We start from the raw sequence: 27,498 nt of genomic DNA, 5'->3' as shown, positions 1-27,498 counted from the left end.
TCCCACTGAAGGGGAACCTATTTATTTACTCGCATTTGTGTGTTTTTGGACTGCTGGGTGGGCAGGAGCTGTGGCAGGTAACAGGAGCTCACCCTATCCTGTGGCACTTGGGTCTTGAACCAACCAGCCCAACGTCTTTAACCTCTGAGCCATCATGGCCCCCTTTACAAACCACCGTGCAGGCCCCATAAAGGGAACAATCAATTGATTGGTTGGTTGGTATTTGAATGGTTGACTTTTGACTCCTAGCAAGCCTAAAGATGGACGTTTTCCTTGACGATGTCTCCCAACCTGCTCCTTCTGCTCCCCAAAGGGTCCCCCCCCCCCCCAGTCGCCTGTAACCGAGCCCCCTTCCCCCTCCACTGCTGGTCATCCTCTTTCTTCTTCTCTTCCTTTCCCCCTTTCCAGCCTCCAGGCCTCGTCCAGAGAGCCGGGTCTTCACTCCATGGGCTTGAAGGAGGAGGATTAGAGCTTTTATACCTCGAGTGACAACTGCGTGTTGGTTTATTCAGTGATCCACTTGTTCGTTTTCTTGTCTGCCATGATGTAAATGCTTCCTTTCAACCTGACTAAAATAAGACGCGTTTTAAAGCCAAATGCCTGCATCTACATCCTTTGGGGGTAAACAAGGTTATGCAGACTGCAGGGGAAAAACAGTGCAGGGTAAACTCCCCCCCCCCCAAAAAAATATTAAAGGCACGAGATAGTGGAAAGGAAATCGGCTAAAACCTTTCCCTGCGTTTAAACCCTCCTTGTCTCTGTGCATTCAGATACGGCTGGCCTTGTCTTCTGCCCAGAGCGCCTCGGTCTCTTTCTCCGATGCCACGGCGTTTTTTCTTCTCTCCGTATTATGCAACCGCCTTCTCCCATCCTCGTTTCTGCACAATCCTTGCCTGACCTGCCTGCTTCGTCCGTCGCTGTTTAGCTCATCGTCCGCTGCGACTCTGGTTACCTTTTCCCCAGGCAGCTCCACGTCCTCTTCGGTCCACGTCATTCCCTGGCCGAACCCATAGGATCCCTGCCTCCTTTTCCTACGGCCCTTCTGCCTTCCCTCCTTCCTTCCTTGTCTTCCACGTGCCTTTGCTCCCAAGTGTCAATCCTGATATTAATGCCAAGGTCCCTCTCCCGTTTGGAGCCTCTGGTCCCGCTGGCCTCCGCCGCTAATCCCCTCCGCCTTTCCTCAGAAACCATCGGATTAATCACACTTTCAGATGTACAGCCCTTCCGGTGCCATGCGCACGCGGGAATCACCCGGTGGATCGCAAACAGGCCTTTTTCCTCGGGGATGCCCATCATCCGCAGCCTTCTCTCAAATTATTCTTGGGGTCTGCGAAGGGCTCGCTTGCTTTTTTGGCCTCCTCTCCCCTCCTTCCCACCCAGCCGCTCAGGCCCTGAGCCGGAAGGCACCCCTCCTCCCCCGAATCTCCCGTCGGTTCGGAGCCATTTCGGAACTTCCTTCAGACTCCCGTTTCTGGCCCTCCCGTTCTCACCACTCGGTTGTGGGAAACCTGCAACCACCACCAACCGCCCTCGGACTCCTTCCAACTTCGACACGCACCCATAGCAACCCACCAGTTCCTTCCTTCTGACGTAGGTTTTAGTCGTCGTTTTATTCCTCATCTGAACCTCCTCCTTCGCTTCCAAACCCGCCTGGCAACTCCGCTCCCCGAGAGCAGCCGACTCCATTCGGATCGATTGTCCCTTTTGTCCCAGGCAGTTTATTGACAGGCATCTGGGCTGCTTCAAGTAGATCCTAATTAAATGAAGGCCTGCAGAGATGGAGAGTTAAAACTCGGCAACGCGATATCATTAACTGGAACAGCGGTATAACATGAAGTGGGTCCAAGGCAAGCCAACACCATTCTCCTATGTTTATCTCCTCTTGCTGCTTTTACTCTTCTGAGTAGAGCCAGGAGAGGACAGAGCAACCTTCTTCTCCCTTGGATAGCTGGCTTTACCTGGTGAACCTCCCTGGGTGACGGGCTGCCTTTCAACCTGTGCCAGCTTCCTCAAGGAAGGAGTCCAGCTGCGAAGGAAGGGATCTCCCTCCCTCCCGGCCTTAGGCCTGTGATTTATAGGCCAGGAGGCCCATTAGGCAGCCCCCCCTCCCCCAGCTGGGCAGGTTTACAGAGCCGGAAGAGGGACATTCATCACCGGCCCCAGTTCAGGCTTCAGTGGGTCTCGCTCCTTCCTTCTTTGCGGCCCTCCTGGACCTGGGAAAAGGGTCCAGGCACCGAGGAGGGGAAGGGCGTTGGGCACATCCAGCGGGGGAAATGCGGCTTAATCTTGGGCTGGGCAAGCGAGGAAGCCTTTGCAACCATGAGGATCTAGGCAGCCATAAATCCGACCGAGACAGAATCCTCTGAGTTCTTTTGAAGCTTCTGAAGAAATAGGTCACGCTTTCTGGAGACTGGCTGGTTTCATAAATAGATGCTGCCATACAGGGAAAGAAGAGTGTAGCTGCCGCTTCGCTTAGCCTGAGGAGCGTTCGGCTATCGGCAGCAGCAGCATCCGAGCGGAGCTAATGGTTCAGAGAATACTTCAGGATCAGTTAGCATCCAGGATCATAGCAGGTGTTTGTTTTTTGTTCTGTTTTTTTCTGAACCTTGTTTACTTTGGAAACAACCACCCCGTCCAGGCGTTATCCACCTGAGAGTACGAGAAAATGCTCAGTATGAAACCATTTCCATGTTTGTTCTTAATGACATCCATCCTGGAATGGTAGGTCAATGAGATTATTGTCTGTTCTGGGTAAATTTAGAATTTTTATTCAGTACCTGGTTGTATCGAAGGCCTATTTTTCCCCATAACAGAGGAAGGTTGAGGAGGCTCAGCCAAGAGAAAGACAGGGACCAGCTGGGAATCATCCAGGCTGTGGGCAGCCGTGGTCCTCACCAAACGGTTGGTTGGCGTGTAATTGGCCTAGTGTCACCCAGGAGCTTCTGGGGCTGAGGAGGACCTACAACCCAGGTCTTTACTCGTGAAAGCCTCACTCCTTGGCCATGACGTTGGATGGGCTCCCGGTCAAGAGCGACAGTTAAAACGGCCAAGCTCGCCTCTTTCTTACCTGGCCAAAGGAGAGGGGGGATCTGCCTTCAGTTGTGGTAGACCCTGAGCTACGTGCCACAGTTTTTGGGGACTACTGACAACCACATTGTGGAGTACGATGCAAACTTTACAAAGGGTTTAAGGCAGTGAGTGGTTTTCAATCTGTGGCCAGTAAGGAGGGAAGCTGAGAGGGGCCCATGGAAAGGGAGCTGTGTGGGCAGGAGGGAAGGCCCCCCCCACTAAGAAGGGAACCAACTCAATGGCAAGGGTGGATGCCCCACGAAACGCCCCCCGTGGCTGAGCACTTGCGCAATGGGAGGCCAGTTGCTGAGGACCCCGGTGGGAAGACGTCCCTGATTGTCAGAGGAGGAGAAAGAAGGAGCCTCACCGGATGATCTGGGTGGGAGGCCATGTGGGAATCAGCGTCAAAGCGGGAGAATAGAATTCTTCATTGGCCAAGTGTGATTGGACACCCAAGGAATTTGTCCTAGTGCAGATGCTCTCAGGGTGCATAAAAGAAAAGGTGCATTCTCTCCAGATCTCTTGGGGTGCAGAAGGGGAGAGGTGTGAATCAAGGGGAACTGGGAAGGAAGCGGCTGTTCCCGGAATGGATGGTCTGGAATGGGCCACTTAATTCAAATGATGACTTGATGGGCTGGCCATATTGGAAAGTCATTGCTAAATATTGCTCCGTCTTAATCCAATAAATGATCAGTGTTGAGGTAATTCCCCGTTAGGAGAATGAGCGCATACAGGGAGACGTATTTGAGAGGAGTGTTGGAATAATACAGAGCACACAGATACACTCTACAGTAAATGTAGGTTTTTACTTCCAGAAAGGTTTAAGCAAAGTCCAAAATAAGCAATCCAAAGTCATTCACAGGTTAAATCAGTCAGTTTTTCAATCCAGGGATAATCCAGTAACAAAGTCCAGTGTCAAAAACAGTTCAGTATCAGACTTACATCAAATCCAGAAATATCAGTCAATTAGAAGAAATGGAGGAACAGCAATACTCTCCAACAGAAGGAAACAGAGATACACTCACACTCTCTTCTGAGACTCAGACTAAGACTAAACAACCCAGGTTTCTGGCTCCATTTTATGGCCTGAGTAATCGCACCCAATTGCAGTTTTTAGCATGCTCTTAAAGAGACAGTATTAAAATGTCTATCCTGGTTTATATATTTCCATCCCAAATAGCTGTTAGGTTACTTACATTCCTAACAATAGGGTCGTGTTTAATGGCCTCCGTCTCTTAAAGGGGCCGCAGCGTGTGCCAGGGGTGCAAACAGCTCTCTCACACAACTGGCTCTGTGGCTTTCCCTGAGATCACACTCAGGCTGCTTTAAGGAGCGGCCAACAGATGTGCTTCAGGGCAGAATGCTTCAGACCAGAAAGGCTGCATGGCCCCAACATCTGTCAGAATCAGTGTGTATCCTTGTCTTATTAGCCTTCGTTGCACCTGTGCCCCACACCGCATTCCTGCCAACAATGGCCAGACTGGTCAGCCTGCGTGCATTTTGGCCACTGCGCCACAAGCATAATGCAAAGCCCACCCGTCTGATTTTACTCCAGCCGGGATCGCCTCCAAAAACCCAGGTTGCAGGTCAGTGCACTGTTGCCTGCCTTCCTGTAACTCGGGCGAGACACAATCCAGATGGATGTGAGAAAGAAAATGCAGCATCCACCGACAGGGCCAGATAAAGCGGGGAATAAAATGAATGAGCTTGAATTATGGAATGGGACTTGCAATAAAATGGCCTCAGAAGCTGCTTGCTGGATGTGGCCGATGTGGAGCATGAAGGCAGCAAAGCTTCAGGGTAATTGCCAAAAAAAATTGCTTAGCAAAGGGCCCAACCGTAGGTGAGGAGAGAGATCGGATGTGTGATGCCCCCCAGTACTTTATTTATGGCCAAATGGGTCAGGGGTATTGGTGGTAAGCAACACAGGTGTGCATGGAGCATCTGTCACACCTTTCCCAACCTGGGCTTCTAGGGAAGGAAGAACCTCGACTCCTCCATTTGGGCAAAAGGTATTCTTATATGGAAAGCCAAGTGGTTTTTATATAGATTATGCCGGGTTGTGGATTGAGACTGGGAACATTCTGCAGCTAATGGTAGAATGTATGATGCAGCAAAGAATATGGATTTGAAAATTAACATATCAAAGACCCAGGTAATTACTGCTTGATGAGGAAAATTGGGCAAACAGTTGAGAGCTATGTGTAGATAGTGAATCACTAGAACAAGGAGGGAGAGAGAGAGAGAGAGTTGTATTATGGTTCAAGCTCTGGGCCAGAAATGGGGAGATGCTGGGTTCCAGTCCTGACACCTGCCTTAGACACAAGGCCGGCTGGGAGCCAGCCACTTTCTCTCAGCCCTAGGACGAGGCAACCTCCAAAACTGATGGCGCAGCCACCAGAATCAAGACTGACATGAAGGCATTTAAAAAAAAAAAAGCAAAGAAGAATGTCTGTCCTAAAGATGAGAAATTGTTGAAGAATTTTACACACATAAATACTGTTAGAGGATCTGTAGGTCATTTGTGGCCTGTTGCAAGGAGTGACTGACTTGCCAAACGCCTGCAGACCTCTTGTTAGGGATATACACCCTAGCAGAACCTGCACGGCAGTCAGGCAGTCAGGCAAATATGTGAGACAAACGTTGTTGTAGCTTACACTCAGTAAAACAGATACAATGTGCTAGTTAAATAGTTTATTCCAGTAATAGTTTTAGCATAGTCAAACAGTCCATATATCATACACTAGTTCAGTCCGTCTGGGGATTAATCAGTTGCAAAGTCCAGTGTCAAAAAAGAGGTCAGTAAACTTACAAAATCAGTCCAGCAATATATCTCTTCGCAGTAGAGATATGAAGAAGTTAAAACCTCCTTTCTTCCTTCAGCAACAGCAGAGAACACGCAGTTAACAATCCATCATCGTCAGCAAGCAATCCAGTAAGCCAGCAATCAATCAAGTTCTCTTTCTCCCTCTTATGGCGATTTACAGCCGCACCCAAAATTACATGCTTTGCTGTTTAAAGTGACACAGACCTAAACTCACTATCATAGTTTATATATATTATTTTACCCAAACTATGTTAGGTAACCTATGTTATTCCTAACATACTCCCCTTTGGGTAATATAATATATATATATCTATTTACAACCTTAAACCATAGTCATCACAACTTGCTTTGTGTTTGACTGAACCTTGGGCTTTTGTAAACTGATCGGCAATATTTTCTTCAGTCATGCAATATTCCAATCTTATTAAACCACTTTTTACAGATTGTCTTACATTCAGATATCTAAGATCTGTATGCTTAGATCTCGTTTTACAGCAATATTTGTAGCCAACCGTATGGCTGCTTGATTGTCCTCATAAACTACAATAGAATCATTAACAGTTATTCCCATATCTAATAACAACTGTTTATACAGAATTAAATCAGTACATAATAAAGATAGACATGAAAATTCTGCTTCCATTGTGGACATACTTATGTGTTGCTGTCTAATTGACCTCCAACCAATCAGTGCTTTTCCTAATAGTATAGCATACCTGAAGTTGATTTCCTAGTGTTTATGTCTGTTGCAAAACTTGCATCAGCATATGCACTTAATATCAGATCATCTTTTGGCTCCAAATACAATGCATAATGCATTGTCCTTTTAAGATATCTTAAGATACGTTTTGTGGCTTGCCAGTGTTGTTCAGTGGGTTCAGCGTTGAATCTTGCCAATTGATTAACGCCATATGCAATATCTGGCCTTGACCAATAACTAATGTACGATAAACTACCAATTAGTGATTGATAAATAGTCTTATCAAATTTTGGACTTTGAGCATCAGTGTGGCCAAATTCCTGACTCATTGGAGTTTTAGCCGGTTTACAAAGTTCCATCTTGTATGTTTTTAGTAATTGATAAATCTTATCCTCTTGAGATATCTTATAGCCACCTTTGGTTTTATTTATTGTCAATCCTAGATACTGTTTTATCTCTCCTAATTGCTTTAATTTTATCCTCTTCCCTAATAATGATATTATTTCAGTAGCTTCATTATTAGTTTTTGTAATTAAGGCAATATCATCTGTAAACAACAATAATAATGACACTGTTCCATTTTTCTCTCTCTTAAATACACATGGATCAGCTAAACCTGCTTTAAACCCTATATTGTTTAACTCCTTAACAATATATTGGTTCCATTCATAACCAGATTGTTTTAATCCATAGAGACTCTTTTTAAGTTTCCAACAGTCATTATTAGTTTTATCATCCTTAATTCCTACAGGTTTCTTTAAGTATATAGTGTGCTGCAATGGTGCATGCAGATAGGCAGTTTCTACATCTAAGTGATTTATAATATAATTCTTCTTAGCTGCCCACACTAAAGCTGCTCTCAAGGTTGTTGCCTTTAGACTCGGTGCAAATACTTCATCATAATCACATGCAGTTTGATTAAATCCTTGAGCTACCAACGTAGCCTTATGGGTAACAGTCCCATTTTTACCTGTTTTTAATTTAAATATCCATTTACAGCCAATGGACTTTTCTCCTGGAGGTAATTTAACATTTTCATAAACTTCCATTTGTTTTAATGAATTTAATTTTTTCTCCATTGCTCTTTGCCAATTTTCCTTGTTCCTTTACTGGAAACATTCTAAGTTCTTCAACAGTAGTTGGAACTTTACTAACTTGGCAAACTACACTTGCTTGGTACCTGTCAGGTGGTCTGGTTTCACGTGATGATCGTCTAGGTATTACAGGGCTTACAGGTGGACTTTCATGTACTACCTGTTCCTGGTTATCTATTTCTTCCTGTTCACCTATTTCTTCCTGTTCTGGTCCTATGTGCTCTTCCTGTACTTCCTCTTTAATTGTACTCTTCTTATTACTGATATGTGATTTTGGTGTTTTGTAGGTTTCTATGATTACTTCCTTACTTGAATCTTGTTCCAGTTTTTCCCATCCTACATGTTCAAGGAATTGTGCACTAGCACTACAGTAAACTCTAGGTGTACCTTTTTCCCAGAATCTGTATGATTTGTGATTAGATTCATAACCTACAAAGAATAACTTTTTAGCCCTATGCTGCCCCTTGTGTCTCAGTTGTGTAGGAATATGCACCCATGCTGGTGCTCCAAATGTGTGCATGTAGCTTAGGTCAGGTTTTCTACCATGCCACCGTGTAATGGTAATTCACCTGTTGTTGAGTTAACAACATTATTCAATATATGATTACCACACATTATTGCTTCTCCCCACAAAGTTTCAGGTAATCCTGAATCCGACAACATAGTACGAGCCATTGCCTGTATTGTTTGGCCTCGTCTTTCTATAAAGGAATTATGTTGTGGCCTATATGGTGCAGACTTTTTATGTTCAACACCTGCCATCTTCAGTCTATTTTGGAATTTATTATTTATAAATTCCGTACCATTATCAGTTACAAGAGTTACTAGTTTCCTTTTAGTTTTTCTTTCTGCAAACTTCAACCAATTAAAGAAATTCTGATATGTTTCCGTTTTACTCTTCATTAAATAACAGAAACCATATCTGGAATAATGATCCATTATGCTTAGTATATAACAAGCACCTCCCACACTTGGTTTTTTAGGACCTATAATATCAGCAAATATGACCTCTAGAGGTTCCTTTGTTTTAAATCCATTTATTCTATTTGCTGGTATTACCTTACTTTTTTCTTGACTGCAAGCATTGCAGTGCAAATACTTACTGCAAGGCTTTAGTTTTATACCTTCAGACAGTTCAACCGTTTGCTTGAGCATTTTAAAATTTATATGCCCTAATCGTCTGTGTAACAAATGTATGCATTCATCATGAGGTTTAACGTTATTATATACTGTGTTAGCTACCTCTAATGAATTATCATTTAACACATACAATTCACCTTTTAAAGTTGCAGTCACTTTTTTACCTTCCTTTTCTATTATGCAGTTTTCTCCCCTAAAGGTAACTACATAACCTAGTTTAACCAAAACTCTAACCGAAAGCAAATTAAACTTAAGTTGTGGTACATATAACATTTTTACATTTTCTTTTATGCAAGAACAATGTGCAATACCTTCACCTTTTGCTTTCATTTTCCAGCCATTAGCTAACGATATCTGCTGTGAACTCGTGGACATCTTAACAAACCTTTTCTTATCTTTCGTTATGCAGTGCGATGCTCCACTATCTACAACCCATAAATTATTATTCACAGTTTCGTTGCTATACATGGCTAACTCTAAGCATTTTTCATCCTTTTGATGCCTTTTAGCATTCTGGCTGGGATTGTGGCGTTTTCCTTTCTTACAGAATCTAGCCAAATGTCCTTTTCCTCCACAATTAAAACATTTTCTAATTGTATAGGCTGTCGTAGATTCTTTATCTTCTTGTGGTTGTTGTTCCCTTCTGAGTTGATCCCTTTCAAGCCTTCTCCTGGCTTCTTCAATTAATCTGCCAGTAATGTCAGTTAATGTGAGGTTGTCTTTTGGCAGTACTTCCAGTGAAGTTACGTAGTCATCATAGCTCTCATCTAACGAAGACAAAATTATATAAACCTGATGCAGTTCTGTGAAGATAAGTTCTTTTTCATGCAGTTCCTGAAAAATTCTCTTCATTGTATTTATATGAGTTAACATGTCTCCATTCTTTTGAAGATGTGTTCTGAACAGTTTCCGTGTAAGATTTATATGTGCTCCTACACTGTCTCGAACATAAATCTTCTTTAAATTCTCCCAACATTTCGCAGCTGTTTCTTCTCCACGAATATGGACAAGCTGCTGGTCACAGAGAGTCAGTCCTATTATACAGAGAGCTTGCTCATTCTTCAGTTTATATTCTTGTATTTTCTGGGCATCATCCTCATCTTCTGGATCCCATGCATCTACCTCTGGTGGGTTTTGAATTATACTCCACAAACCTTCTCTGCGTAGAAGTAGGCTGCATTTCATAGACCATGAAACATAGTTTGTTCCATCCAGTTTGGATATTAGAGACAAACTTGGTAAATTGACTTGTGCCATCTTTTTCTGGATATTAAACTATAATTAATAAAACACAGCTGTCTGTTTACAGTATTGTGTAACTACACAAACTCTCACTTTATATAAGCCTGTTATATCCTGGTTAGTCTGACTGTGCAGCTGGGCCCATAACCAGTGTTAGGGATATACACCCTAGCAGAACCTGCACGGCAGTCAGGCAGGCAGGCAAATACGTGAGACAAACGTTGTTGTAGCTTACACTCAGTAAAACAGATACACCGTGCTAGTTAAATAGTTTATTCCAGTAATAGTTTTAGCATAGTCAAACAGTCCATATATCATACACTAGTTCAGTCCGTCCGGGGATTAATCAGTTGCAAAGTCCAGTGTCAAAAAAGAGGTCAGTAAACTTACAAAATCAGTCCAGCAATATATCTCTTCGCAGTAGAGATATGAAGAAGTTAAAACCTCCTTTCTTCCTTCAGCAACAGCAGAGAACCCGCAGTTAACAATCCATCATTGTCAGCAAGCAATCCAGTAAGCCAGCAATCAATCAAGTTCTCTTTCTCCCTCTTATGGCGATTTACAGCCGCACCCAAAATTACATGCTTTGCTGTTTAAAGTGACACACACCTAAACTCACTATCATAGTTTATATATATATTATTTTACCCAAACTATGTTAGGTAACCTATGTTATTCCTAACACCTCTGCTCTTTTGTCCTATGGAAGGGAGATTGGGGGGGGCTCCCCAGTTTGGCAGCTGCTTCCCAGGTTTGGGCACAGACACCAAGGAACAGCTCCCCCCCCCCAATGCCTTCTACTGCTGACCCCAGCGGAAGTTTTCCTCTTGCGTCAAGCAGAAGTTGACAGGAAAAAATCAGGATTTAGCCTCTCCCCTCCGTCTGTGATTGAATTCCCAGGCAATGACCGAAATGAAGGAGAATTAGATTTCAGGCCTATTGTTTCTTTTTCTCTCTCTCTTTTTGTCTTTCTGTGTTTTGCATAAGACTCCAAAAAGGGAGGGAGGGAGAGAGCCTGGCTTGGGGGGGGGGAGGGCTGCGGACAGGTCTAGCGAATAACAACATTACACCCATGTCCGTTCTGCCTCCAGCGCCTTCAGTGCAGAAATATTCTGGGGTTGCTGGGACATAGAGGGTGATGGGTGGGTGCCTGATGGAGCTGGAACCAGGGGAGGACTCGGAGGGGGAAACGCTTGTAATGCAGGAGGACAGGTGTGTGTGTGGGTGGGTGTGGGTGTGGGTGTGGGTGTGGGTGTCTTGTTTAGAGAATTCCCTGCCAGGACCGGCCTCAAGCACCACAGAGGACCCGCAGACTCTGCTGCACCCCGACTTCCCTGCCCCCACAACCAGGGCCTCAAAGGGGCTGCAGGGCGGAGAAAGGCAGCCTTGCCAGCCAGGAGGGGAGCAAATTGTTGCCTGGATTGGATTGGCACAGCCTCCCATCCCCATCAATGGCTCTGCCAGGCTCAGGGTTCAAAAGGTGCACTACAATTACAAGGACAAAAACGTTCTGAAACACTAAAACAGCAGCCCCGATAAACACACAGAGCAGCCGAGACCCTCAGCCACTGGGCCATAAAGCCAGGAGGGGGACTTTGGGGGGGGTGGCTCGCCCATTCAGGGCCCCAGGCTGAGGAACGCAGCCAGGTGGGGGAAGAGCCCGTGAACTGCTGCCCGGAGTCCTAGGGTGGCTTGGCCTGCAGGGCCTGCAGGGAGTCAGAGCCTGAGAGGAGGGGGAGGAGGAAGCGGGGAGGAGTCCTTCCCCCTCCCCTGATGCCCACGGGGCGAGGGGGGCACCATTTCCATTCCTAAGCAAGGCGGCGTCAAGCAAGTTAGGACCAATTTTGTGATCTTTTCTACTACGGTTGTTAGGCAAACCATTGCAGTTGTTAAGTGAATCACTTCATCATTAAGTGAATCTGAGTTCCCCCAGTGGCTTCGCTTGTTGGAGGCCGGCTGGGAAGGTCAGACATGGCGACCAGGTGAGCAGGAGGGGCTTGTTTGAGGTGCTGTTGTCACTTTGACAGTCGCTAAATGAACGGCCCATAGAATAATAGGCTTGGATGGGACCCTGGAGGTCTTCCAGTCCAGCCCCCTCCTCAAGCAGGAGACCCCCATACCCGTGATGGTGAACCTGTGCCACACGTGCCGGAAGTGGCACACAGAGCCATTCCACTGGGCACAGCAGCTCTTCTGGTTTCTGGCGCTCCCCCCCACGCACGCCGGCTCCTGTTTCGGCCCTCGGTGCCGACAAGGTTCACCAGCGCTGCCTCAGACCCCTGCAGACCACGGGCTGCCCAGCCACCTCTTCAAACCCTCCCGGGATGGAGCAGCCACAACGGCTGGAGGCCACTTCTGTCCCCCTGGTTCATTGTCCTCCTGGTTAGGAAGTTTCTCCCCAATTAAGTTTCCCTCCGTTGCTTCCTGTCCTGCTTTCTGGGGCTGTAGAGAGCAGGTTGTCCCCTCCTCTCTGTGGCAGCCCCCCCCGCCAGTCCTTCTTTTCTCTAAACTGCCCAAACCCAAATCCTGCCGCCGTTCTTCCTTTGTTTGAGTCTCCAGGCCTCTCGTCATCTCAGTTGCTCTTCTCTGCACTTTTTTTTTTCAAAGCCTCAACATCTTTTCTGTAATGTGGCGACTGAAGCGGATTGACCAAGATTGGTTGTAGGTTCTACCAGAGAGCCCCCCCACCCCCCAGTCACCCAGCAGCCGCCTTCGGGGGCAGCCCCCCTGATTCTGGCCAAGCTCAGTCCGTTTCTTGGGCTGGGCTGTGCGGGCGGAATGGCCGAGTCTCCTCCTGGTTGCTGGGGGAACCCCCCTCCCCTCCCCTCGGCTCTTGGGCCCCCCTGGATGCCAAGAAGCCATGAAGCCCCCAAGGCTGACATTCTAGCCGGGTGGGATCTTCCTGCTTCTGCCCACCGAGCAACTTGGAGGGGGGGGGTGCATTGTTGCTTTCCCCACCGAGAGTCGTGGGGTTTTGGAGAGCAGGGTCTCTTCTGTGGCCTATAGATAGTTGGGAGGGTCCCTGGGGGGTTTATACTTGGGGAGAGTAAATTGGGGAGGCTACTCAACTCTTCGCTGCCTCTGCAGAGTGCAGAGCAAAAATCAAGATTGTGTCTGGTCCCTGGAAAGCTGCTCAATTGGGGCCCTGAAGGAGGCTCCTCTGGGGGAAGAAATCTCAGAGACTCGTTATCCAGGCCATTATCCATACTGCCCAAGGAGAAAAGCTGGAGCCACCTGCAGCAGGGGACCCCCAACCGTGGCAACTCCCAGAATGTCTCAGCCAGCATGGGAGTTGAAGTCCACACCACAAGCCTTCAAGTTGCCACGGTTGCGGACCCCTAACATACAACATTTTATTTGTTTTATTTATTTATTTGATTTGTCAGTCGCTTACAAGATAATAGGTATAAGTATAAACACGAGTAAGAATACATGAAATGGATAAGAATGGGGACAATAGGACAGGGTCGGGAGGCACCATGGTGCCCTTCTGCACGCCCCTCCCAGACCTCTTAGGAATGGGGTGAGGTCAACAGTGGATAGTTGGAGGTTAAAGGAGTGGGGGGCTAGGGGATGTGACAACAGAGTCAGGCAGTGCATTTACATGCAGTGTAAAGACTGCAGCGGCCACTATAGGACAGAGAGGCAGAAACTAGCAGAGAAGATCTATAAACGCTAACCAGCAGTCGGAAGGCATGAGGGACCCTCCTTAATCCCACCATGCACATGGGCGGCCTCAGCCACAGACCAGGAGCCATGCTTTGCAGCAGCCAGCAGCCCGATAAACAAAGATTAACACCAGACAAACAAACAGAAAACAGTAATCAAGGAATCGGCAAGGAGAAAACGAGATCCCCACCAACACTATATATACAGGGCAATCTCCTGTACATAGACTGGGAGAGAGAACCCCCCGCTCCCTCACTCACGGATGGTGTGACCTGGTTTGGGTAGAGGCAAACTGTCCGAGTAGATTCCTGAACTGGAATAGGGCACCAAGGAGAGATGAGTTGGGTGCGGAAACCCACTTTGAGAATCCTCTGTTCTGTGCTCAGCTCTAAAGTGAAAGAGAAACTGACTTGCTTGCTTGCTGGAACTGAGTTCTGCTCTCAGCTGCTGCCGCTCCTGCTTGTGTTCTTGCTTATGTTACCTTGAAAGAATCTGCTAATGGTATGGTAAACTTTACTTCGTTGATTATGTTGATAAAGAAGTGAGTGATCCTGCTGAATCAATCGTGTTTTCTGCTGCAAACTCTAACACAACCCACTGAGAGGCTGAGAGGTCACCAAGGGCTCCACCGTTCAGCCCTGAGGGACAGAGGCTGCCTTCTGTAAGAAACAGGCTTGGAAAAAGTGGCCATCCAGCGCCAAACCTAACCACCCAAATGGGGAGGGGGTCCTTGTGGGAGCGTTGACAGGGGGTGGACCTCAGTGTCTCTATGACCATAGAGCTATTCTTTCACAGAGTGGTTTACGAGTAAAGCCGACTCGCTTGGAACATGGTTGGATGCTCTGGGTCTGGTGGCAGAGCGGAAACTTGCTGAGCTGGTGCCGGGCACCCTGGCCAACTGTGCCATTTGTCACTGGAGGCCGGTGAAGCAGAGCCTCCGAGCGGAGGATGCCGGGGTGGATTAGCAGCAGCCCAGAGAGCGTCTCGGTGGCCGCCTGAGAGGGCAGCTTCAGCAGGTTGGCCAGGAGGTGCCAGGGAAGCTGCTGGGCTGTGCCAGAGGCTTGTGGCAGGTCAACCTATCCAGCAGGAAGCCTCTCCAGGGGTTGGGAGAGGTGGGGTGGGGTGGCCTGAATGGGTTTGGATTTGACTCTATGAAGCCACCAGAAGGGGACATGCAGCAGTTTGGGGTGCAATTCCACCCATATGCAGGTGAAACCAGTTGCATCGTCAGTGTAGGGACGGGGTGGTGGAGACATAATCTGTATTAGAAGTTGTGGGTGCTCCATCACTGGAGGGGGGGCTTTAGGAAGAGGCTGGGCAGCCATTGATCTGAATTGGTCTAAGGTCTCCAGCTCGGGCAGAGCGGGTGGACTAGGAGACCTCCAAGGTCCCTCCCACCTCTGTTAAATTCTGTCTATTCCTACCCCAGACCCATCCAAGTCTCCTCCTGGGACAGGGGTCCCCAAACATGGCTACTGGCTGGAGAATTCTGGGAGCCGAAGTCCACAAGTCTTACAGTTGCCCTGTTTGAGGACCCCTGTCCCAGGGCCTGGGAGTGGTGGGGCTCCTGAAGGAGTCAGCCATACCAGGGACGCCCACAACTCAAAGAGTGAATGAACAAATGAAGGGAGGTGTGCAATGGCTCCGGAGCCTCCGTTCATCGGGCGCTGCAGGGGACGGGCAGGTCTGGGCAGGGGAGAAGCCAGGGCCTCTGGTGGGCACCCAGGCGAGGTCATGGAGGGGGGGGGAAGCAAGGGCCGCGAGGCTCAGCAGGAGGAGAGGAACGGGACCTTCTCCCGTGGTCTGCACGGCGGTTGGGTGAGGAGGGGCCGGGGTTGCCCCCGGGGTCCTTGGGAGGAGGCAGAGAGCCTGCAGTGAAGCAGCATCAGATCAATCCCAGAATGAATGGAGGGGGTCTACATGTGGCAGGATAACCTTGCAGGGTCCAGCCTGGCTCGGTCCCGGGACCCCCGAGGCTTTGATCTTCCGAGCTTTCGGACTGGTGTCGGGGCCCATCCCGGGGAGCTTCTCTCTGGCCAAGAGCCCAGAACAGCACCGATTCTGCCAGAGAGAAGCTCCCTCGGGATGGGCCCCGGCACCAGTCCGAAAGCTCGGAAGGCAAAGCCTCGGGGGGTCCCGGGGACCGAGCCAGGCTGGACCCTGCACATCTCGGAATATTCTTTCTCGGGAGACCAGCCTTCAGTGGCTTCCGTCATCAGCCCACCCGCTTTGGGCCGAATCCTGGAAGATAAGGGTGGGGGTGCTGGAGACCATCTCGCCTAGCGCCCTTCCCAGTGCAGGGGTCTCCCACAAGGGTGTCCCCAGCCAACAGCCTTGGTGGAGGCAGCCTGTCAAACCGTTAGCCAAATTTTCCTGGTCTGTAGCAAACTCTGCTTCCTCCTCATTCCAACCCACCGTTTCTTATTTTCCTTTTGGGATCCATTCTGAACATTTCTGCCCTGATTCCTCCGCTGCAGCCCTCCGGATCCTCAAGGACAAAGATCCAGGCTCCACGGAATCTTCTTTCCCCCAGACCAGAGTTGACCAACTTCTTTCTTCCTTCCAGGCTCCTGGGCATCCCAGTGGCTCTCCTCTGGAGAGGCTTCAGCCCATCAGGGTCCTGTCTGAATGGGACGCTGCATGATCCTAGCTAAGGCTCGGCCACTGCAGGGTAGAGAGGAATGGTGGTTTCTTTTGAGCTTGACGCTGTTCCCTGCCTGGATCTGCCTTCCTTGCAGCTGCGTCATCCAAGGCTCCGAGGTCTCTTCCATCGGTATTTCTGCCTAGAATCGTCCCTCCCCTTCCGTACTCAGCCCTCTGATCACTCTCCCACAAGTGTCGGACTTCGACTTCCACAAGTGTCGGCTTCTGCCCATTGTCCTACCTGGTCAAGAGCCTCTCACCACCAAGTGTGGCTCTCCCCAGTGTTCATCTCGTCATCTCTGAGTGTAATAACTATTATTATTTTTTGTAGAGGGTCTTTGGTGCTCTCTGAGCTTAGTGGTTTTCTTGCAGATATTTCATTACTGATCATCAGCACTGATGATATTCCCTAGTTGGGCCATGAAACGTCTGCAGGAAAACAACAGAGGTCAGAGACCACAAAACCCCCACAATTGTCGCTTCCTCCTCCTCTCCTCCTCCTCCTCCTCCTCCTCCTCCTCCTCCCTCCTCCTCCTCCTCCTCCTCCTCCTCCTCCTCCTCCTCCTCCTCCTTCTCCTCCTCCCCCTCCACAAACCCCCTCCCTTCTAGCACTGATGATGTTCCCTAGTTAGGCCATGAAACGTCTACAGGAAAAGAACCAAAGTCAGAGAGCACAACCCCCCCTCAGTTCAACCCTGAGCTGTAAAGTCTGTCTTCTACCACGTGTATCTTTTAATCCCTCTTGCTGGTGGCTTGTCAAAACGATGGTCATTGTCGCAGGCGCCAATCGGAGCCCAGGATGCCCTCGCAGCCTGATTTCTGCCCACCTCTGTACAGTACCCGTGTAATGGCCGTGTTGTCCAGGCCACACTTGCTCCCTTTTTTCTTAATTAGAACCTCATGAAGATTTTGACCTGTTTCGCTAAAGTCTAGATGTTTAGGCCCCCTGCGTTCCCCGTGTCAACTAAACGAGGCTGCTCTAACAAAAAATAAGTCCAGGTTCGTTTGCCATGGTTTATTTCTCAGGCTTAAAGCGTTTTCTAAATGCTCACAAACTGACTCCTCCAAACTTGTCTCTGGTGTTTGTTGACGTCCGGCTGACACGTCCGCAGCCACCTGGGTCCTCTTTTCCCATTTTTGAGGACAGGAAAACCCGTTCCCTTCTCCAGCCCTCTGGCCCCACTCCGGTGCTCCGTGAGTCTCCAGAGGTCACAGCCAGGAGCCCAGCGGGTGAGGCTGGCTGGCCCTTTCAAGGCTGGCACGTGCAGCCATCCTGTTCTGGGCACTCAAATCCTTCATGGTGTTAAATATTACAGCTAAGCCGGACACCCATCCATCAGGACAGGGGGGCTGCGCATCCTGCATTGCAGACCTTCTCAGGGATCCTTCCAGATCCTTCCAACTTTGCTTATCGGCCTATATTTCTCCGGGTGTCCTGGATGGAGGCAGGATTGGGCCAGGCTGCTGGCGTGTGGGGTTATCCAGTTGGAGCTCAAATGTTTGCCACAGCAGAAGCTCAACTTTGGTCTGGGGCTTACAGGGGGGGTGGCACACACACCCCCCCCATGTGGAAGCCCTGCAGAGATTGGAGCAGGGAGTCAGTCAGGAAGGGCCTCCGGAAAGAAGCCATGGGGCTGTTTGGAGCAGAGGGCAGCCAAGCAGGGCAGCTCCCTTGGACCCAGCAGGGCATCCGTGGAGCTCAGCTGCCTCTCCCCTGGAGCCCAGCAAGAAAGGCCTGGAAAGGGGGACATTTGTTTTGCTTGTCAACTGGTTAGCACAAGGTGGTGGTCTGTCGTTTTGATTTATGAAGCCTGGGTTTTGCTCAGTGTATGAAGCCGCCATCCCTGGCCGCCCACTGGCTGCTGCCCACCAGGGCTCTCCGTAGCGTTTCTGCCCCTGGTGGCCTGCCGTGATTCCCAGGGGGCTGCGGGAGGATCCTTGCTCCAGAGGCGAGACCGTCCTTTCCTCGCCTGCCGTTGGCTTTTTCGCTCCATGGGCACTTCTCCTTCCTAACCCTGAATCCCAGCAGCGATAATGGAGGCGACCGGGGGGGCGGGGGGCTTTGAGGGGCCGCTTGCATTTCTTTGCATGGAGGTTTCAGAGCGTCGGAATTCCTCGGCCATTCCCACCCACCGAAGTGCTGCAATCTGACTCGCCCGGGATGCCCACAAACGTGGCCTGGGTGCCTCGTGACCAGGAGTGGCCTGTGCTGCATCACCCATGAGGCTGGGGCGGGGGGTGGGTGGGCTCCCAGTGATCTCTGGCCATCCATAGGCACTGCTCTGTGTGTGTGTGTGTGTGTGTGTGTGTGTGCCTGCACAAGGGATGAGCCATGGACAGCAACAACGTTGAAGGTTCTGGAGAGACGCCATCTTTCCCTTGGGTGACCCAAAGGGACCTCAGGCCGATCTTGGCCCCCGATGGACCCAAAGCAGCATGGCTGCCCCTCTGTCCGGAGTCTGCCAGCAGCAGAAGGGCACCTGCTAGGCCACTGGGAGAGGAGGGGGAGCCTGTTACACACCTGAGCTGGCTGTAAAGCTCCCAGAGTCACCCTGGAGCCCTCTCCTCTCCATCCATCCATCCATCAGAATAGAGCTGGAAGGGAGCCTGAAGGTCTTCTAGACCAACCCCTGCTGAACCCTCGACCATTTCAGACAAGTGGCTGTCCAGTCTCCTCCTCCTCTCCTTCTGGCAAGCCGTTCCACTGGCTAACTGTTCTGACTTAGGAAGTTGCTTCTCTGCTGGATGTTTCTCGTCCGGCCTTCAGGGGCTCCGTGGGATAATTTGGCCCTCTCTTCTAGGGGGCAGCCCCTCCAATATTGGCAGGCTGCTCTGGTGTCTGCCCCAGTCCTTCCTTTCTCTAGACTGGCCGTGCCCAGTTCCTGCTGTGACCGTTCTTCCTAGGTTTCGGTCTCCGGGCCTTTCATCCTTCCAGTTGCTCTTCTTTGCCCCGTTTCCAAAATCTCCCCATCCTTTCCGTCCTGGGGCGTCCCGGGTGGATGACACCAGAGCAGGCCAGCCCGGCCGTTGTGCACACATGGCTTGGATGTCCTGGCCCTTCCTGCCCACCACTGGCCGCTCCCAGGGGCCCCCCACCCCGGAGTCAGCCGGGAGGCTGCCAGGAAACCCCTCCTGGGTCCCCCTGCCTTTTCCTGCGAGAAAAAGTAGCAAGGAGGCCCTAAGTGGCAACTCGCTCTGTGAATCGTATCATTGGTGAAGGGGGGAGTAACAGACCTCCGAGCGTCACTATAGGTCTCCGCCTGTCTTCTTGGGGGAGGGGGCATAAAAGCATTTCAGCGTTTGTCCCTTGGATAAGAGGCAGGCCCCGTCTTCTGACCAGACCTCCTTCAAGCGCCACCCCCGGGCGAGAGGAGGACATTTGTGGGTCAGTGGGGCTGTAGGAAGCCCGTGTCTCTCTGGGTGTGGCTAACACGTTCCTCAACACACTAGTGTAGCTGGCAGGCTGGGCTGTGGAATGCAAACCTGGCCACTCTTCTGGGGTTAACCCAGGTTTGGATGTTAGGGCGTTGTGGGAAGCCTTCTTGAGACGGGGGGGGGGGCGGCTTGGCTTCTCTGCCTCCTCTGAACATTGTGTAGTGTAGGGTCTTCAACCTTGCAAGGTTAAGACCTGCAGACTTCAACTCCCAGAATTCCCCACCCAGCTATCCTATGCTGCCTGGGGATTCTGGGAGTTGAAGTCCACAGGTCTTAAAGTTGCTGAGGTTGGAGGCCCTGAGCCGCCGTCTTTTCCCCGCACAGCAACCCCCCCTTTGTGGAAAGCTGCTTCCTGCTCCTAGGAGGGGCTTTGGGTGTCCCGTGGCTCCAGAACTTGGGGGACACGGAGACACGAAGGCTTAGAACCGTTCCAGAGGTTGGCCACACACCTGCGGGGGAGGTGACTCCTGTGGGGCAGGTGGCATCAAGGTAGTCCAGGCTTTCTCAGGTGGAGAGCCAGCGTCCGGGTCAAAATGACACAAACTCTCCTTGGCAGGCAGGGAAGACCTGCTGATCCTGGGCATGAGGGCCGGTCAGCCAAGGGGTGCCAATCAAGCTGGACTTGATGGGCGCCAGGATTCACGCCATGCCAGGCGCCCAACTCTTCTGTGAAAGCTCTAGATCCTGGGCGCCTCCTCTCAGAGGGGCTCTGCTTCTCAGGGCCCCCCCTCCTTGGCCAAAGCCTTGTGGGGCAGCTGGGCAGGTTCTCTGGGTCAAGCCTGGGCTCACACCTGGTCTGGGAAGGCCGTGTGGGCCCCGCCGGTGGGTGCGTCCTGGCAAAGGCCTGGCCTTCTGGGTGGCCTCCAGGGCTGCTGGCTGGGCTGGGCGAGGCTGGTGAAAGAAACGGGGGGCAGCCGGGATGGCGGTCTCAGCCCTTCTCTCTCTTTCCCTGCAGGCGATGGAAACCCCAAAGAAAGCAGCCCCTTCATCAACAGCACCGACCTGGAGAAGGGCAAGGACTACGAGGGGAAGAACATGGCGCTCTTTGAGGTCAGGGGGAGGGGTGGGGGGGCTGGCCTGCAGAAGCTTCACACCCCCCGCCTGAGTTGCCAGAGCAGCCCACCCGGGGCTCCCCCAGGGCTGGGCAGGGGAAGCTTCAGCCACAGGAATCCAGGGGATGGATGGGGCTGGCAGGCCAGAGAGGCAAGCCTTCCTCCCCCCCCAGCGGCCACCAGCCCTCCTCCCTCTGCTTCCCCAACAGGAGGAGATGGACACCAGCCCCATGGTCTCCTCCCTGCTCAGCGGCCTGGCCAACTACACCAACCTGCCCCAGGGCAGCCGGGAGCACGAAGAGGCGGAGAACAATGAGGGGGCCAAGAAGAAGCCCGTCAAGGTGCGGGGGGGGGGCGCAAACGGTCACCCCACAGTGGGCCCCATAGAGCAGCCAGCTAGGAGCAGGAGAGCCCCCTCGGCCCCCTCAGGGCCAGATCTGGGCTGCAGCCGAGCGCGGCCTTCCCTCCTGTTCTGCACGCTGCCCTCCAGTGGCGGTGTGGGGTAAGAGGCGCCCCGGCTTGTGGCTCCTCCCCCGTTGCCCGGGGATCCCGCAGGGCGGAGCCAGGAAGGCACCTGCTAGGGGAGGGGAGGGAGCCCCCCCTTTGGGCACAGCCTCAGGGCCCCCACTCCCCCTGCAGGCCACCCGGATGGGCACCTTCATGGGCGTCTACCTGCCCTGCCTGCAGAACATCTTTGGCGTCATCCTCTTCCTACGCCTCACCTGGGTGGTGGGCATCTCAGGCATCCTGGAGTCCTTCTGCATGGTCATCCTCTGCTGCTCCTGTGTGAGTAGTGCCCCTCTGGCCGTGGGGCCTGGCCGGGCAGGGGAGGGTCTGGCCGGAGGAGCCCCTCCTGACACAGCCCCAGAGCCAGTCTGGCCCAAGAAAAGGCTCCCCCCCTCGTCACCCGCCCTGTCCCCACTGGCCCACAGGGGTGCCAGCCTTTGGGGGAGCACCCACGTTAGACCCGGGAGGGCAGCCAGGCTTGGGGCACCTGGCTGGGCGGATGAAGGTACAAGGAAACGGGTGGCCAATGGACCCAGCACCCTCCCCCCCCGAGAGAGCCCCCTCCCTCTTGGGCAGCCAGAAGTAGCCAGCCAGGCCCGGCTGCCCAACCCAGGGCCCCAGAGGCAAATCCCAGCGGCCTCCAGGCGACTCCCCCGCGCAGCCCACAGCCTGCCCTCTGCTTGTGGGGTGAAGCCCCAGCTGGCCGGCCAACCAACTAGGGGGCCCTGGCAGAGGTGGGGCAGGCGATGGCTGGGGCCAAGCTGGCTGGGGGGATCCTGCCCTGAGAAGGTGGGGCTCCTGTGGGCTCTGGGCCCCTCCCAAGGACTCCCTGGGGTTTTCTGCCCCCCAGCATGAAACCCCACCGGAAGCTCTGCGGTTGTAGGAGAGGCTAGCAAGCTCTCCCCCCGTTGGCTGGAGAATTCATTCAAAAAAATTGGGCCTCAGCCCCCCCCCCCCCGCTCCCCAATGCCTTCTGCCCCCTCCTCTCTGGGAATCAGCCAAATCACGCGCACGCACACACGGTCCCAGGGCCTGGTCGGAACTGGCTTCCCCCTCCCTGCTGGGTCCCCACGGCTGCCCTCTCTCCCCACAGACCATGCTGACGGCCATCTCCATGAGTGCCATCGCCACCAACGGAGTGGTGCCAGGTGGGTAGCGGGGGGGCAGAGGGTGGCCTGCCTCCCAGGAGACCCTCCTCCCCCAAAGGAAGGGACTGGGGGGAGGGGGCTGCCAGAAGCCAGGCACAAACAAGGATCGGGCCGGCACAGGAGAACCCCCTTCTTTGGGGGTGAAGGGGGCCGTCTGTGCCTCGTTGGCAGCATTAAGGGGGTGCACAAGGTCAGGGGGCCCCTCTGAGGGCCCCACCTGATGAAGGGGGGGGTCCCGGCTGGAGGGAGGCAGCCCCAAGAGGGAGGAGTTTCCTTCTCTGGGGAGGGGTCCTTGCCTTCCCCCTCCCTGCCACCTGGGGATGGCGGTGCAGCCAGGCAGGATGGGTTAGTGGCTCGGGGGGGGGGGTGAATTTGCTTCTGAGACCTCCCCCTGCGGAGGGGTTGGGACAGGGGTGTGCCATCTCTCACCCCCGGGGCATTTCTGGCAAAAGTCTTCTTCCCCAAGGGGTGAACTGGGCAAAAAGAAAGGGGGCACCCCCTATTGGTCCCCACAGAGCCCCACAAGAGCCTTTGGTGCCCCTCCCCCGCAGAAGAGCAATGGGTGCCTTGAGGGGCTGGGGCAGCCAATGCCCTCCTCCCTGGGCAGTGCGGGGGTCACTCCAGCTGATGTTTCCCCCTCTCTCCCTCCCTCCCTTCCTCCAGCCGGTGGGTCCTACTACATGATCTCGCGTTCGTTGGGCCCGGAGTTTGGAGGGGCCGTGGGACTCTGCTTTTACCTGGGCACCACCTTTGCAGGTGCCATGTACATCCTGGGTACCATAGAGATTCTGCTGGTGAGTGCGGGGGTGGGGGCTGCGGGGGTGGGCAAGGCAGGGCAGGGAAGGCCCTGGCCTCTGGAGACGAGAAGAGAAGGTGGGGGGGGCTGCCCTGGGCGCCCCTGGAGCTGCCAGGGGAGAAGCTGGGCAGGAGGCTGGCATGCAAACCTTTGCCCCCACGGCTGCCAAGGAAGCGGAGGGAGGGAGGGAGCCAACTCCCGTCCTGGAGGCTGCGATGTTCACCCCACAGAGCTGACTCCACCCCCAAGGGGGCCGCTTTGGGGCTGCCTGCAGTGACCCAGAGCTGGGCTTGCTGGGCGCGTTCAGCCAGCGCCTGGTGAGACCCGGAGCGCTTCTGCTGGAGTGATTTCTGCCAGCGAAAGGCCTGAGTGGGCCGCAGCTCTCGGCACCTCCGGAGCCAGGGACCCTCCGCACCGTCTCACGGGGTCCTCCTCCGTGCGAGGATTCCCCCAGCAGGGGGCGGCAGGAAGGGGGCGGGGTCTATGGATCCGCCCCTCCTTCAAGCCCCAGCCTTTAGCCCGGTGAAGTGGGAGATCATTCCCCCCGTTGTGGATCCCGATGCTTTTCCTCAGGGAAACGGGCTAAATGGCAGCGCTGCCTAAGGATTGCAGCCGGCCGGTCTCAGACGTCACCTGAGTCTGTAACTGGAGAGCCGAGAAAGGCTTCGGCCTCCCCAGGTGCCCCCTCCCTCACCCCCTCCTTCTCTGGCTGCCCCTCCTGGCTCCCTGGCACTCTCGGCCTTGCCAGACGCTCCTGGGGCATCCCGGGTGGGCTTAGCCGAAAGAGCTGAACTCGGGCGAACCTGAGGGGGCCGGTTTTCCATCTGGTTTTCAGTCTCTGAGCTGCGGCCACCCGAACCAGGCCGGGCCGGGCACGGAGCCGGTGAGGCTCTTGAGCTGAGGGCTTCAGGCTGGGCACAGCCAGTGGGCCTCTCAGCCTCCCCGCCCCCCCATCTCTACAGCAAGGGGGCACAATCTCTAATCTCTACGGGCTGCCAGGATGGGAGAAGCCATCTTATCCCCCCCTTAATAATAAGGGGACCCAAGAGAGGAGCCGAATCGGGGATCTATAAAGGGACAAGAAGCCAAATATCCGACTTCAATCCACTTTTTCACACCTTTGAACCGGCCTCCTCCCTCCCTCCCTCCCTTGTGAAAATCCAGGAAACAGGAAGCACTCCTGGGGGGGGGGCTTGGCTGCTTCTGGGATGGGGGGCTTCTGCCAAGCCCCGCTGCTGCTTCCCAGGATTCCTTTGCTGGCCCCTCCTGGCTCAGGGTGCTCAGCAGCCTCGTGTGGTGGGAGGGGGCAAGCATGTAGTGTAACCTTCCCTCTCCACCCCCCAAGAGATCCAGGGGCCTTCAGATGGGGCCCCTCGCTGGAGGAAGGGCCCCAAGCCCCACCGCTCCTCCCAAGAGGGCAGAGATCTTGCAGGCTTTAGGGGTGACCCCTTCGCCTTCTTTTCCCTCTAATGGCCTGTGGAGGCTTTCCCTGAGCAAAGACCCTCCTACTGGAACTGCCCCCCAGACTCCCCCCGGCCACATTTCCCTTCGGCCAGGCCTCCTTGGTGGAGGGGCTGAGCAACAGAACCCCAGTTGGACCTCAGAGCCCTCCCAGCTAGTCCCTCTGCAGGAAGCCCCCAGGGGCTCTTCAAGGGCCGGGAGGGACCCCCGTCAGCAGAGATACCTCCCTGGATAACCCTTGGCTGAGAGGGGATGAGGACTAGATGACCTCCAAGGTCCCTCCCAGCCCTTGGGTTCCAGGGTTCTAAGCCAGCCGTGGTTTGTCCCTCCAGAGGCCCCCAAGAAGCCACAGGGGCCGAGGAGGCCGCTGGGGGGCTCATGCAAGGCTCCCCACCCACCCAGGGAGGGCAGGGAGGCTCAGGAAGGATCGGCCTGGGGAGTGGGGAGGGCAGCAAATACCGAAAGAACAAAGAGGAGGAGGAGGAGGAGGAGGAGGAGGGGTTCGGTCTCTTGTGCCGGCCAGTGGCACCTGCTGCAGGAAGTCCCAGCATCCCCCATGGGAGTCGGGTGGGAGAAGACAGACTGGCTGCCTCAAGAAACCTCAACCTGACATTTAATCCCCCCCCCAAAACTGAGCAAAGGGGGAGAAAGAGATGCAGCCCCCCCCTCACCAAAGTGCTGGGGAAATGGCCCTTTGGGGGCCACGAAGAGCCCCCCCACCTCCCCTGCTGAGGGGCCCTCGGGCTGAAGGCTGATCGGCTGACCGGCCTCTGTGCTGGCTTGCAAGGGCCCCGGGCAGCCTTGGGGGGAGCAGCTCCAAAGAGAAGGGCTGGAGACCCCCAAGCCCCCCCTGAGCGCCGCTCCTGCCTCCCGCCAGGCCTACATCTTCCCCCCGATGGCCATCTTCAAGGCCGAGGACGCCAGTGGGGAACCGGCCGCGCTGCTGAACAACATGCGGGTCTACGGCACGTGCGTCCTCAGTTTCATGGCCACCGTTGTCTTCGTGGGCGTGAAGTATGTGAACAAGTTTGCCCTGGTCTTCCTGGGCTGCGTCATCCTCTCCATCCTGGCCATCTACGCGGGGGTCATCAAGTCCGCCTTCGACCCGCCCTCCTTCCCGTAAGTGCCTGGTGGGGTGGGCGGCTCTCGGGGCTCCTGGCGACAGTTCCTAAGGCTGGAGAAGGCGGCGGGGCGGCTTGACCGGGGGACTCTGCCTCCACCAGCGTTGCCCACCGCCCGGCTTCCCTGCGACCCGGCAGGCGCCCCAGGGAAGGCCGGAGTGCCAGGGCCGAGCGATGACGAGCCAACGGAAGGCCTGAGCCCAGCGACCGGCACCTGCAGCCGGCACCCAGGGCTGCAAAAACGCCTCCAGCTGCCTCCTGCAAGGTCCCGTCGTCCTTCTTCACCCTGTGGGGCTGAATAGGGCAGTGGTGCCCAGATGTGCTCGGAGGAACAGCTGCAGGGAAAGGAGCTCTGGCCTTCCCCAGAAGGGCGTTGAGGGGACTTGGCCTGTGAGATGAAAGTGGGACTCTGGGCACCTTCAGCTCCCGTTTGCACAAAGCAAAAACCCCACCCAATCAGCAAACAGGAGGAAGGGCTACGCGCGCACACACACACATACACACACAGCCCGTCCTGGGAAGTCCAGGGTGGGAGTGGGCTGGAGGGCCTCCTGACCGTTACCAGACAGGCTCCCCCATGGACGCCTGGAAAGGGGGGCCAGGAACAGGGTGCAGGGCTGGCCCTCTGAGTCCTTTCCACGCTCGATGAGAACGGCAGGCGGGTATCGGAAGGTGGAAAGTCACGCAGACCACGCCCTGTTTCTATGCCACAGGTGTGCAGGAGAAGGACACAAGGCAGAAGAGGCAGCCGGAGGGTCTCCAGACAGGAAGGAAAGGGGGGTGGGCAGGCCCAGAAGGGTGCGGAGGGTGAAGTGTTGATGCGCCCAGAAGGCCAGGGGTGGGGGAGCCGTGGGGGGAAACGGGGCAGAACCCCCCCAAAGCCAGGAGGGGCTCCCCGGGAGAGCCAGCCTCTGAGAGGGCGAGGGCCGGCTGAGACCGAAGGGAAGTGTGGAGCAGACCGGCCTTGACGGGAAGAAAAGGTGGCAGGGAATTAGAGCACCAGGCGCCTCCGGTGAAGAGCATGGAATTAAAAATAAAAGGGAGGGGGAGAAACGGAGGCCTTCGTTGGGGATTCGGGGGTGGGGGTGAGAGTGAAGCGATGGCCCTGATGGGAACCAAAGTGACTGCTCCACATCTGGGTGCCTAAGGGAAAACCAGAGGCCGTCACCAGTGGTGCCAGAAGGCTAAACGAGGCCAGAGAAAGGTGGTGCAACTGGGAAAATGCTCCATTATGGATGCGCTTGGCTCTGGGAGGGAGGCCGAATTGGCAGGAGGCCGTTCTTGCTCCCCGGTGCGAAGGGAAAATGGGTTGAAGGGTGAATTCGGGGTGGGTGGGGCAACCGCTGGGTCTGCGAAGGGGCTTCCCGGGGTTGCTTTAGGGCAGGGGAGGTTGGGCTCTTTAGCACCTCGTTAAGCAGTGCAGCAACGGGGGAGGGAAAGTTTCCTGCAAGCTTATTAGTTTTAGGAAAAGGCTGCAGCTCGACTCAGAAAATGTTAAACATGAATAATTCACAGCTGATTGCTGAATGGAAGTAAAATGGAGAGCGAAGACGGGATGCTTAGCTTGGAGGTTCAACACCGAGTAAGAATTCCA

General features: G+C 53.6%; 1 protein-coding gene across 1 annotated transcript in view; it reads left to right on the top strand.

The window, feature by feature from the left end:
* Positions 1 to 27,498, top strand: part of SLC12A5 (solute carrier family 12 member 5) — a 68,996-nt gene that overhangs the window by 30,102 nt on the left and 11,396 nt on the right. The window contains 6 exon segments of the mRNA XM_087959073.1: positions 20,775 to 20,869; positions 21,081 to 21,212; positions 21,511 to 21,657; positions 22,472 to 22,526; positions 23,190 to 23,320; positions 25,661 to 25,902. Of these exon segments, the coding sequence (XP_087815199.1) occupies positions 20,775 to 20,869; positions 21,081 to 21,212; positions 21,511 to 21,657; positions 22,472 to 22,526; positions 23,190 to 23,320; positions 25,661 to 25,902 (802 nt within the window).

This window comes from Notechis scutatus, chromosome 3 (assembly GCF_049901735.1).
Source record: "Notechis scutatus isolate UNSWTSFEM ecotype Mainland chromosome 3, rNotScu1.2, whole genome shotgun sequence".
NCBI lineage: Eukaryota > Metazoa > Chordata > Lepidosauria > Squamata > Elapidae > Notechis > Notechis scutatus.
The sequence above is the reverse complement of the archived record's forward strand: the minus strand, read 5'-3'. Positions and strand labels throughout refer to the sequence as shown.